The sequence below is a fragment of the Netta rufina genome (assembly GCF_964035555.1).
Source record: "Netta rufina genome assembly, chromosome: 2".
NCBI classification, from domain to species: Eukaryota; Metazoa; Chordata; class Aves; order Anseriformes; family Anatidae; genus Netta; species Netta rufina.
In genome coordinates, this window is record NC_140124.1 from 3,112,464 (window position 1) to 3,126,008 (window position 13,545).

The window sequence follows — 13,545 nt, forward strand, 5'->3', positions numbered from 1 at the left end:
GGGAATGACAATATTCAGCATGATTTCTGACTCTGCTGTTTAAATTATGAAGCAAGAGCTGACTCATGGAACAGAAAAAGTGAAGAAGTTGTCTTCCTGCAAGCAGGTATCTCTGAACAAAATATTACATTTCAGTTTCTGATGGTAAGGTCAGGAGATCCAATTCCAGCGTCTAGTTTTCAGCTTAATGCTATGTTAGCAGGACCTTTGGCATCTAGCTCTGACCAGCAGCCACTGACAGGCTGGTAACAGTGCACCCCAAAACACTTATGTGTCTATTTATGTAATGAAGAAAAAGTGTATCACATTGAGATTTCCTATTTTTACACTTTGTGCCTATTTGATAAGCTACTGTGTGCTATGTCCACATCTTTTTCAATTAGCTGGATGAGATTGTTGTTGTGGATGAGATTGTTGTTAGCTGTTTAATGCCATTCACCAGACAAGAAATGTTTATATATTGGTTGCTCAGGATTGTGTGTTATTACTATGCATGTTTTACAGATGGGTAAACTGAGGCAGAGAGCAGCTCAGATCTCCCAAACTTCAGTTTGCAGTCTAGGCTCATCACACAAGCTCCCTCTTTAGTCTTGAATACTTGAGAATCTGCAATGTGCAACTCATTGCCCCTGCCTCACACACCTTTAAGCTGGGATGTGTTGCTCCTGAGTGTGCTGTTCTCTGTAGGATTGCAGCTGGAGTCTGGATGGCTGACTTAAACCAGACAGCTGACTTTCAAATAGCCAGAATTAAACAAAATGAGTCATTTACTGGGTCAGTAATCTGTAACTAGAGCACATTAGATAATTCCTAGCCTCTTGTCCATGTCAGTGGAAGCACATAGAGAAGGATTTTAGCCTTCTCTACAGGAGCAATAAGAGGGTGAACGTAAATCTTTGCTATGCAATTACCTGCAGGAATAAATCTGTCATATGTGACCTCAGGTACCACAAAATAGCCACATCTCCTTGGCTGTAGTGTCCCCCAGTGGGACATGCCTTTTGCATCATCTCCTCTCAAAGTTAATTCCCCGACCCCAAAAGCTGGCTCTGCACAGATTACTAAAACACACCTTTCCTGACAGAGGTCCCTGCTGATGGCTATCACTCTTGGGAGGGAAAATTTACAGAAGGCTGTCTGTGTGGCATGAAATCCAGAGGCAGAACAGATTCACAGATGAAAGTGGCTGCAGAGATCAGCCAAGCCTGCGTAGCCCACAACTGAGACCTCCGTGAGACAGTGTGATTCCAAAACCCTTGCACTCTTTATTCATGTGTACCTTTTATCTCTGAAACATCCCAGTCGTTTAGCTGGTCTGTGTTTAAGCCTGTTAGAACCTAGTTCTGGTTTGGTTGAAGTTCTGACAGCAGATGAATCCCAGTAGGCTGGCAGTATTACTGCAGGTCAATGCCCTGTTCAACAAATGACATGTAGTAGGCAGGTGGATGAAGGATAAAATCACATTGATGTCCCATTTTTTTTGGTTGGATTCACACTAGGGAAGTAGAAGAGGAGTTCAGTGCATACAATTTTGGACAATTTCTGATGGTGATTTTATCCCTCTTCTTAGTGAAAATAACATACTGAGCCTCAGTCTGCTTTATCCAGGAGTTGTATAGGAGGTGGCATGGGCCTGTATCTAGCACTGAAGGCTTAAGCCCGTGAGTTGTTCATAGTAACCTCTGTGTAATGCAACCTAAAAGGATCTTCCATCCATTCTCTTGCTTTTCCACATCACACTAAGGTTTTACGGATGTTTATTAACCTGGGGCAGCCTTTAGACCAGTGGAAGCTCTAGTTTTCCTCAGTGAGACACAGTGGCTTTTTCACTCCAACATTTGGAGTACCCATTCTTGGAGGTTTTGGAGTCCACATCCCTGGAAGTATTTCAGAGATGTGTAGACGTGGCAGTAGGGGGCATGGTTTAGTGACGGGACTCAGTAGGTCAGTTTGATGGCTGAGCTTGATGATCTTGACAGTCTTCTGCAACCTAAATGATTCTATAATAAATTTCTTGCCTTTTTTTTTTTTTTTTTTTTTTTTTCTGTGCAGCTCCCAAGAAACCTCCCACACAGCCCCCAGTTGACCCCGTGGTAAAAAATAAAACAGAAACCTCAGTGACGCTAGGATGGTCCCCTCCAAAGCTGGACCGCCCCATTCCAATCGACGGCTACGTAGTGGAACGCAAGAAACTAACTGGCTTTACCTGGGTGAGGTGCCACGAGTCTCATGTCCCTGTCCCCGAGTTCACGGTGAGCAATCTGGCAGAAGAGGCTGATTACCAGTTCCGAGTGTCTGCAGTCAACGCGTATGGACAGAGCCCGTATCTGGAATTCCCGGGGAGCATGCACCTCGGTGAGCACAAAACCCCCAGAGAAATGGGTCAGCCTGTGCTGACCTGCCACGTTGGTGCTCTAAAGACATTTCCCATGTCTTTGAGGAGTACAGAGCAGCAGCACTCCAAAGGCTTTTTCCTTCGCTTCTAGCTCTCCTACCTCATTTCAATGTCTGCCCATCACTAAAATGGTGCAAGTTGGGTTTCTGTGGTATATCTGTGAATATGGTTATATTCCAATATCTCACACCAGGCTGTGTGAGAGGCAGAGCTCTCTGTAATGGATCTTCAGCCTGGAAGTTCTAGAGAAACTCTAGAAACTCTTCTAGAGCTTGTGTAAAAGGAAAAATAAAGGTGTACTTATGATTTAATCTTCAGTATATGAATTAGGTACTGAAATTGCACCTAAAGAATGTTTCTGTGATGATCATATGGTCCTAAAAAACAGGTTTCTATTGGTCTCTCTACAGTCTCAGAGTTACTATGAGAAATATGGGTATTTTACTTTATTTCTAGGGTACCAGTATGCCACAGAATTATGTATAGTGGGATTGTCTCTTCCTTTGATTTGTTCTACTGAGCAATATCTACTTAGACCCAGATCACACTCTGTCTTGTTATTGTGTCATTCTTTTCCCTAGCTGACCACCTATGCCTGAGCTTCCCTAGAATATCTAAAAGTAATTAGTGTTCTGCTGAAGATCCTTTTAAAATCTAAGAATAATATTTCTTATTAAAGAAATAGCACACTTGCTAGAGATCCTGGGTGGTTCAGGATGCCTAGCAAATGTTACGTCTGTTATGCCTTTAAAGATAGTAGGGGAAAAAAAAAGTAAAATATATTTGTTTTTCTATCTGTGCAGAAAACAGGACTTAATCTAGTGCCACAGGTCTGTTAATGGCAGACATGGAAATCAAATCCCATTCACCAACTGTGCATTGCTTTCAGAATACGCAAGATTTTATCCTCATGTCTTGCTTACCTTGAGAACTTTGTTCTTAGGAAGGACTGTTCTCCAGCATGGCAGTCTTGTGTCTTTTGGTCTCAGACATACAAATTGTTCTTCTTTCCCAGAACCGGTCCTGGCTGTGAAAACCCCCTTGACAACTGTTGAAGCTGTACCTGGAGGGGACGCCACGTTCACTATTGACCTCACAAAAACATGTTCTGGAACTTGGTACCTTAATGGTAAAGTCTTGCAGGAAAGTGAGACCTATATCATTAAGAGAACCCAAACTACTCACAACCTAATCATAAAGAATGTCACCAAGAACGATGATGGAGCAGAAGTGAAATTTGTTGCCAACAATGTTGATGTGAGCACCAAGATGAGAGTGAGAGGTATTTACTTTGATCGTTGTCCTTTCTTCTTCCAGTCAAGGGACAGTTGCTATGACCTGATGGTTAGAACAGGGGCTGGAGGCCTGCACTATGGCCTGGACTGTACAAAACATGTGAAATTGCAGCATATGGACTAATGTGGGTCCTGGTAATGACCTAACCATGGTAGCACAGAGTTTAGAGGGAGTCAGTCTACCTGGCTGCTTGGTATCTGAACTAGACTGCTTAATGTCAGCTTGGGAATTTCTGCAGCTCCCAGCCATCAGTCAGTAGATTCAGTTACCAGATAAACTGCTGAATCTCTAAACTGGTAATTTCAGCTCCAGGTTTGGCTAGATTTTCTGGCTGTAGTGGAATCATTCAAAAGTAAAGGAGCATTACTATCTGTATCTACTAGTATTGCATAGCAAAAGGTAATGAATAAAATGTTTCTTACGTAAGGAAGTGCTTGGCTTTGGGTGAAAATCTCTGCAGAAGCACGTTTAGAGTATTGTTAATCAGTAGAAAGATGTGCATTTTTTCTCAGTGAATCTGAAAGAAAAAAAAAGATTAAATCTCCTGAAATGGGAAAAAAATTGTGAGGGCAGGAACAGGAACTAACACTTTTTCAAAGGTCTTGCAGCAAACACATATCAGGGACATGCTAGCCTGATATAACTTGAAATAATGAGGCCTTTGTTCCTGACAGGTGCTGCAGTGAGATTTACCAACAAGAGCAGAGATATAGAAAAGGTCTCTGCTCGGCTGCGTGAGGAAGCCAAGCTTCAGGCTGAGCTTTCAGACACAGACACTACTGTGAAGTGGATGAAGGATGGGAAAGAACTCAAGGCCAGTGAAAAATACGAACTTCAAGCTGTGGGGAAGAAGCACATCCTGAAAATTCACAACATTGCAACAGAGGATGCTGGAATTTATCAGTGCGTCTGCGAAGGGGATAAAATGGTCTTTCAGCTTTCAGTGAAAGGTATGTGACTGGGCTGCTTTGCATGAAAGGCCTATTCCTGACCAACAGAGTCTTCAAGGGGCAGAAAGGGAGTGCACCAGAGGTGGTGGCATGAGCTGCTGGAACTGAGGGTTGTCTTAACTTCCTATCGGCATCTAGTGTTGACAATGTCTAAGATCCCAGAGTAGGAGAATTTGGGAGTGAATATAGCATGTAACACCATCTCGGTGGTAAGAGCTATGTTTTCACTCAAACTGGCATCTTGAAATTCTGCAGGGTTTATTTCATAAGCTTAAATTGTAGGTAGTGAAAAGGTGAAGAAACTCAGCCATGGAGGCAGGTCATGGTGCCATCTCTGCCCTTTGCTTGCTATGTGATGTTGGGCACATCACTCAGGAGGTAGTTCAGCTCTGATTAAAGGTGAAGGGACCAAGGTAATCTTGGCACTGTTTTTTGGAAGTTTTTTGTTTTTTTCATCTGTTTGTTTTCTGTCAGTACCCTGGCAAATAAGAACAGACATTTCCAGGGCATGGTTGAATGGCTTGACTCATTGCTATTTGCAGGGTATTCAGATAGAGGGCTGTGTGGAACAAACAGCAAAATATAATTTCCTTTATATCATAGAATCATAGAATACCCTGAGTTGGAAGGGAACCATAAGAATTGTTAAATCCATCTCTGGACTCCACACAGGGCAACCTAAGAGTTAAACCACGTATCTAAGAGCATTGCCTGAATGCTTCTTGAACTCGGGCAGACTTGATGCTGTGACAAGGGCAGCTCTGGGTGCAGAACCTTTCCCTAACACCCATCCTGACCCCCCCCTGTCCCAGCTCCATGCCATTCCCTCGGGTCCTGTTGCTGTCCCCAGAGAGCAGAGCTCAGTGCCTGCCCCTCTGCTCCCCTCGTGAGGGAGCTGCAGGCTGCCATGAGTTCTCCCCTCAGTCTCCTCTGCTCTGGGCTGAACAAACCACGTATTAGTGCTTCCTGTTTGACAGATTTGAACCAGTTCAATTTTACAGCTCTCTGTTGTTCAGCTATTCCCACCTTCATGGCTGTACTTTCCTTACTGCATGCTGTCTCTGTAGCTGGCAGGCCCAGTGACTACACAACCACCCTCAGAGAAAGGTGTGGAGTCCTGAAACCGTTCTCTGAAACCAGTGGAATGAAACTTTTGTCTCGCAATCCTTCCCATCTGTGGAAGTTTTTTATGAACTAGTTCAAAGGAGAGTTTTGTCTGCCTTGAATAGGACCAGAATTTGGCTGAAAAGCACCAGGTCCCTGGACCTGGTGTCTGCTGAAGTTGTCTGCTGAAGTTCAGAGTATAAAGCCTGACTCCAGGACAGTCTAGTCCATTATCAGACATCATTTGGGGTGTGTTCAGTAGCTATTTTGATTTAAACTGGCAAATTGACTTTGTAGAGACATTTGATTTCTTTGTTCTGTTCTGTAATCTGTCCCTAAGATACAGGAGAAATCAAGGAAAAGATGGGAGAAAGGGCAACCTAACTTTTCTGCTATTCTCTTAGGATAGCTACAAGAGGTGATGTAAATAACATTTTTTTTTTTTTTTTTTTTTTTTATGACAGTGATGCAAAATTTGAAAGAGGATAAGACCTCTGAAGAGTTACAGGGGTTTTTACCTAGCTGTCATTCTGTCATTTAATACAAAGTAGTAAAAAGAAGGTTAAATTTTCTGCCCAGGTACCTGTTTTGCTGAAGGTTATAGGTCTGATCTCTGAGATCAGTGTGCTGGGCGTTGGTTGCATTAAGTGAGAATCCTTTGTGTACTCCATAGAAAGATTTGCTGTTTTGTCCTAAATCTTCAGGACTGCTTGCAGATTACAGGAATGCAAAGGCACCTTCTTCCCAGCAATGACTGCACTGAGTACGTATGAGGCTCTTCTCCATCATACTCTGCTGGCTTGTCGCACTCATTCATCTCTAGAAACAACAAAACCCTGGAGTAATTTTTTTTTGCATTGGAATTAATAATCATTTTGGCATTGGAAAACTTACTTGCTTGGTTATTCTCAAAAGGCAAACTCAAAAGAGACCTGAAGACTGCTGAAAAAAAAAAAAAAAAAAAAAAAAGATTGAAAAATGGGACTAAATTTATGTAGTAGGAACTTTCTGTCTACACTTGGCAGCTGTTCTTAATTTTGGTTTTCTTCTCTCTCTCTGCCTCTTTAGCATAATTTTTCACACTGGCAGATCTACCCACGGATTTAATTGAATTAGTTGATGGACATGTCTATGTGTTTTTCACTGTAATGTGACCATCAAATGAGTAATGAATGCTATTATTTTAAAATCTGTGTTGGCAAGCTGTGACTTAAATGTCTGCTGTTTGTAGCTTGATTACTAGAGAATCAGCTTTGATACATCTCATACTTGCAGCATGAGGCTCACAAAACTAGTTCCCATGTCATGCTGTCCCGCGATTTCACTTTCCAGCATTGTCACCTTTGTTCTTCCTGTAAATCAGATGCAGCTAGCTGGTAAATCATTTGATTTGCAGGTCAGCTGGGTCTAGCACACAGGCATCACGCGGCTGCTGAGAGGCCTCTGTGTCAAGCTGCTGCCAGAGGTGTGCCACATGCTGGGCTTGATGCCCAAAAAGCTCCGCTAGAAGGTGCACTTGCCATTTATCACTGCAGTCCCTACACTGCTGTGACACTTCACGTGCCAGACGTCCTCTGACACACGACCTCCTGCGTCAAAACGGGACATCTGAGAAGTTTCTTTCAGCCTGCCGTGGCTGTAGTTTTTTATTCTAGTCTTCTAAGTAACGGAAAAATGCATGAACAAACCAATTTTCCTGTTCTTCCTCCCAAACCTTTTAATCCATACAAGTTCCGGTAATGCTGGTGGAGAGGTGATCTCAACAGCATTCAGCCTCCGCAGGCTTCATGGGCATAGGAGTTGGGTAGAAGAGAGACACTGTGTTTTTTTCCTGCTGAAGGGAAAGCAGCATCATCCTGAGTCTCTAGAGAACCCACTGGAAGAAGAACCCCAGATAAACCAATAAGAAATGGGGCTTCATTGTTTAAATGTATCTGGTATGACTTCTTTACCCATAGAAAATGCTACACTAGACTTACTGAACCCCAAAAAACAGGGCTGGTAGCAACCCTGCTCCAGCCCTCTGGTCATCCACTTGGCCTCCTCTGGACTTGCTCGAGTGCAGGCTCCAGGCGGGGGTTCACAAGAGCTGAGCAGAGGGGGACAATCCCCTCCCTGCCCTGCTGCCCACGCTGCTGTTGGTGCAGCCCAGGACACAGTTGGCTTTCTGGGCTGCAGGTGCACATTGCCAGCTCATGTTGAGCTTCTCATCCACCAGCACCCCCAGGTCTTTCTCCTCAGGGCTGCTCCCAATTCATTGCCTGCCTGTATTTGTGCTTGGGATTGCCCCGGCCCAGATGCAGGGCCTTGCATTTGGCCTTGTTGAACCTCATGAGGTTTGCCCAGGCCCACCTCTCAGGCCTGCCCAGGTCACTCTGGGTGGCATCCCTTCCCTCCAGCATCACACAGATTGGTGGTGTTGGCAAACCTGCTGAGGGTGCACTCAATCCAACTGTCCATATCACCAACAAAGATGTTAAATAGAACTGGTCCCAGTACTGACCCCTGAGGAACACCACTCATTGATCTCCACCTGGACATTGAGCTGTTGACCACAATTCTTTGAGTGTGACCATCCAGCCAATTCCCTACCCACCGAGTAGCCCATCCCTCAAATCCATGTCTCTCCAATTTAGAGACAAGGATATCATGAGGGACAGTGTCAAATGCCTTGCACAAGTCCAGGTAGATGATACATAATTAAAAGGAGGGAAACTAATTGCAAAATCCACCCTTGTTGATAAGGTCTCCTGAAGGCTTTGAGATAAGGAAAGCCCTCATGCGTTACACCAGGAGGTAGCACTGATAATAACACCTTTGGAGCAAATCCTGTGAGAGCTGTGCTTAGCTGGTCCTGTCCCATGGACTGTATCAGCAACAAAAACCAATAACTGCATTTGCATGGACTGGGCTTATATCCAGCAGTGGTAATGTGCAGTTAAGGGAACAGCTTCCGAAAAATGATTTTTTTAATCCGACATTATTATAGGATGGAGTTAAACATATTTACAGGATCTCAGAAACTTCAGTGTACATCAGCTAGCTCTTGAGCTCCTAAAACACAGCCATTTGGTACAAATTTGTTTAATTAGTATTATGTGTGCACATTTTTGAAATTGCAGAAAAAAAATGCATACATAATAAAGACTTTGATTTTAGTAGCTTTGGCAGCACGGTCCCAAAAATCTGACTTAATTATATGTGCTATTTTAAAATAATACGTTAACAAGAGGTTTGAAGATTAATTCCGTTATCTAGAGTAAAGTGGGACTGTGGCTTTAGGCTAACATTTTTGGCTAGGATACTGGTGATTTTTTTGAATCTTTGCAGTCAGTGACTTGATTATTCCACTATGCATTAATAGATGCCAGATTCATCGTCTGTCTTCTGTGCTTTACTTGATTTCCAGAAAGGTTTTTTTTTTTTTTTTCATTTCTGTCCTATGTGATATCTCCATAGATTTTTAATTTATTCTAACTTTATTTATCTAGATTATATTTTAACCTTTTTTGCAGTTGATTTCTCTGCCAGGAGGTTACAATAGAATGATTGGATATCTTTCATCGCTTTCCTTCCAGTTTGCTTGTTTCAATTATTTCCTCACTTTTCCTATTTCAGGTATTTTCTTAAAGCCCAATTGCCTAGGACTTCATCTCCCTTTGGCTTAGCCTCTGTATGTTTTCTGGCTTTTGTATGTATGATTATCTGGTATATGGTTTGTAAAGGCTGAAAATTTGGCTGCTTCTGAATTAGAATCTAGTGACTACATCCATAATTATACATGGATATTTGTTCTTATGATAAATTAATACCTTATGTGCATGTTTTCTAATGTTTATGCAATTATTTACCAGCACTATGTGTCCATATTTTTGTTTCAGCACTTGCAAACTTCGTAAACAAAGAGAAAACTGGAGGAGTTATCAGGGCCATTGCTGGAAAACAAGCTGAATTTGTTTCTGAGACCTCTGAAGCCAACATCATGGTTAAGTGGTATAAAGATGGCAAAGAAATCACGGCCAGCAAGAAATTCACCATGGAAGATAAGGGGAAACTGCATAAGCTTGTGGCTTCAGCTGTGACAAAAGAAGATGAGGGAACATACACATGCAAAATTGGAGATGACACTCTTATTTTTGATTTAAAAGTCTCAGGTAATTTTGTGATCCAAGTATGGGATCAGAGTCTGTTAGGCACTCAGAACTTGATTCAAGTTACTTGTCTTGCCTTGTAGATTGCCAGGTCTTTGGACTAAGTTTTCACAGTACTATTTCAGAAACTCTGACCTTACTGTAGTCCCTTTGCAAATCCACAGTACAGGCAAATAATATAACCATGCTGTTCTATGTTCAGGTCCACTCAAGGTTTTGCTAGGGTTGGAGTCCTGACTCGAACACTCCATGTAGTGAGCAGGCTGAAAGCTACATCTGGGCTTTTAGTTTAAGGATAGCCTCAGCATTTATATTATCCTTGAACATCCTGACTGAAGCAGTTGTAAAGTCTTGCCATGGAAGTCCTGTGTCCTCCTTTGACAAGTCGGAGCTTGGAGATTTGGAGAGCTAAGCATCTCTTTTTGTTCCCAAAAGACGTTGTGATCTCTGAGATGTCTCCCCGAGGTGCTGTAAGCCCAGCCATTAGTTCATGGCATATACCCATCAGCATAAAGCACATGCTCAAGCATGCACTTCTCACATCAAGCCCAGAAGAATAATGCTTTTCACTGATGCGTTCCAGTTCAGGATGGAGCAGGAGTATAAAATAACACAAGAAATTATCTGTGAAATTCAATATCTGTGAAATTCTGCTGACTCAATTTGCATAGCCTGGTGGGAAGCTTTCTCTTAAAAGTGGTTTTCTGGCTTCTGTCTTGAGCCTAATTTTTCAACCCAGTCCTCAGTTATAAACTAAAACTCTAGTGCAGGCTTCTCATTTTGTATCCATGTGCTGCAGTGCAATGCAATTTAAGAGAAGTAACATCTCCCTGCTTGTGACCTGTAGCAGTACATCTGAGTTCCTGTGACACTGTCCATCAGCTAACTTAAAAACTTAGCAGAGCTGATAGATTTAGCACAGCACTGGGCTTGGGATTCATAGAGGGTTTACTGAGCTAGAGGGATTGCTTCCAGCTTACAGGTGGTGTTTGCTCAAGTATTCACTCCGCATCCTGCCCCCAGTTCTGTTTGCTGTTTTTTTTCCAAAACAGACAAACAAACAAACAAAAACCAAACCAGCAGCATCTGCAACGTATCTGCGTATCCCCACGAACTTTTTGATGAACAAGGAATGAGTTGCAGCCTGTTAACAAAACCTTAGCTAGGGCAACTTCCAACTTGTTTCACATGTCACCACAAAATGTTTTCAGGTTGTTAATATGAAGTACCAAACAGTCATGATATGGTCTTTGGGCAGGAAAACAATCTGCCTTTATGGTATTGAGTTACCCCGACAGTTTTGAATAGCAGGACTCAGGAGGGAGCATCCTTCCTTGCTTGTCTAGTTTTAAAAGAATAGATCACTCCTAATGATTACAGTTTTTAATGAAATATCTGTTTCCTGATGCCACAAACTTGGCATGAGTGTAGCATAGCAAGTGTCCTTGGTACATTCAGTGACTGAAAGAAACAGTTGCTGCTAGCAGAAATACAATACTGAGCCAAGATTGCTGGTAACTGACAGCCATCAGCTTGCTGTGCAGGCAGGGGCTGGCTTGATGGAACGAAGGCTATGAAATACCTGACGTGCTCATCAAACACTGCTTGTTAGCTTAGGGACACGGCGTGTTGAGTAGGTTTGCTCACATTTTGCAAGCAAGGTGACTGTTTCCACTTAGTTGCCTTCATTTTAACATTAGAAATACAGAGAAATAATACAGAAATACAGAAAACTGAATTTATGTTAAAGAAAAAATGATTGAAAAAATAAAAGGCTGTCAGTAACTTGAGGGCATCTCAGCTTGATTTAAAAGATCAAAGATTGCAAAGATTTTAAAATTTCATGTATTTGACTAAAACACACTGAATATTATTTGTATACATTTATAAAAAAAATTGTATACATTTATAAAATATTTATCAATACCCGGCTTCCAAACTGGAGACCATTGTGTACTAACTCTCTTAAAACTTGAGCAGTGAGTTCCCCAGTACAGATAACTCTGCTGTATCTCTGAGGGAGGACTTTTCTGACTTGTAAGGGCACCTTATTGCTGTGTCTGCTAACGCCCTGCCCTAGTTAAACTGCAGTATTACCATGCACACATCTGTACCTTTATACCTCCAGAGATGAAACTTCATCACCCAACTGTGACTAGCAATAACAATCAGTTGTAACTATATCTTAACATTGTGCTGAATAATCCTGAATAAAGGCATAAAATGATTTCTCCTTTTCTTGTCAGATGAAGCTGTTAATTTTGTCAACAAGCCCAAAACAACTCCAGAAATATCAGTCAGTCCTTCTGAAAACCTTGAGCTTGTGTGTGAGGTGTCGGCTGCAAGTGGAACTGTCATATGGAAGAAGGATCAAACTGAGGTGAAGCAGGACCAGAGGACAACAATCATCTCTCAGGGGACACACCGCAAGCTCATCATCAAAAATGTGACACTGCAAGACCAAGGGAGCTATACCTGTGAAACAAAGAACGACAAAGTAACATTCCAAGTCAAAGTCAGAGGTGAGAAAATGCCCAAAATTCCAAAGATCAAGGAATACTCAGAATAATACTCCGAATAAAGATAAAAAAATACTTGGAAACAAGGAATACATTTGGAATAATATCTGACAGTTGGAGAATGATCTTAAAACCTCTCTGGGTACAATATTTCAGCTGTAGGACTTGATGTGCAGTCAAGTATCACAGTTTTTTACACACACTTTTAGTTGTAACTTCAAGAAATGATAGGCAAGGAGGTTACTTCTGCACCTCTCGCAGTCAGCTGGTGTGTCTGCAGAAACACTCCTGCAGAATTACAGTGCAAGGCGATAGCAGAGGTGCAGGGGTAAATAAAAGGGAAGGGGGGGTGTTGAAGAGCACTGATTAGATGGAGAATTGCTAAATTTAAGTGACTCAGATAGGTGAAAAAAACATGGGTGATTCCTAGATATGAGGGCTGTTCCTTTCTTATTCGCTGGAAGCTGAGAGAAATATCAGAAGAGAAAAAGAGGAGGGTTCAGGCGGTGCATATTGGTGCCTCAGGTCCAACTCTGTGCTTGAATTTTTTAACATTGTCCCACAGTTCCCACACACCCATCATTTACCAGTGGAAAAGCAGAGAAGGTGCTTTCCTGCCCTAATGGGCCAGCACTTGCTCTGTTAGGGGCAAGTACAGTGAAATAGGGATAACTTGAATAAGCACTGGAGAGGACTACTGCAAAAAAACTGTGTGACTATTGTGGTATTCTTGCAGAGAAAGATGTGTTTACAAACAAGGACAAGGTACAAAAGGAGGTGAAGGCTGCACTGACACAAAATGCCACGCTGAGCTGCGAGGTGGCCCAGGAGAAGACCGACGTGAAATGGTACAAGGAAGGGAAGCTGATCACCTCGAGCAAGAAGTTCAAGGTGGAGTCGGAGGGCAAATCTCGTCGGCTGGTGGTGAGTGAGGTGGAGAAGAAAGATGCTGGGGAGTACACCTGTGAGGCTGCTGGCCAGAAACTGACCTTCAAGATTGTTGTCACAGGTAGGAGAGATGTTTCTTATCATGGAATGGCCCATGAGTCTCCTTTGGTACAGACCAGAATAAATCACTTTCTATGCTCCAGTGACTGGGTAGCATAGATCTTCACTGAGGTAGTGACAGA

At 42.5% G+C, this 13,545-nt stretch overlaps 1 protein-coding gene across 20 annotated transcripts in view; it reads left to right on the top strand.

The window, feature by feature from the left end:
* Window positions 1–13,545, top strand: part of OBSCN (obscurin, cytoskeletal calmodulin and titin-interacting RhoGEF) — a 185,493-nt gene that overhangs the window by 20,256 nt on the left and 151,692 nt on the right. For all 20 annotated transcript variants that reach the window (XM_084282486.1, XM_084282500.1, XM_084282501.1 and 17 more), the window contains exons 5-10: window positions 2,053–2,355; window positions 3,411–3,677; window positions 4,366–4,641; window positions 9,627–9,899; window positions 12,143–12,418; window positions 13,152–13,424. In XM_084282486.1, coding sequence (XP_084138612.1) covers window positions 2,053–2,355; window positions 3,411–3,677; window positions 4,366–4,641; window positions 9,627–9,899; window positions 12,143–12,418; window positions 13,152–13,424 — 1,668 coding nt within the window. The remainder of the gene's footprint in view (window positions 1–2,052; window positions 2,356–3,410; window positions 3,678–4,365; window positions 4,642–9,626; window positions 9,900–12,142; window positions 12,419–13,151; window positions 13,425–13,545) is intronic.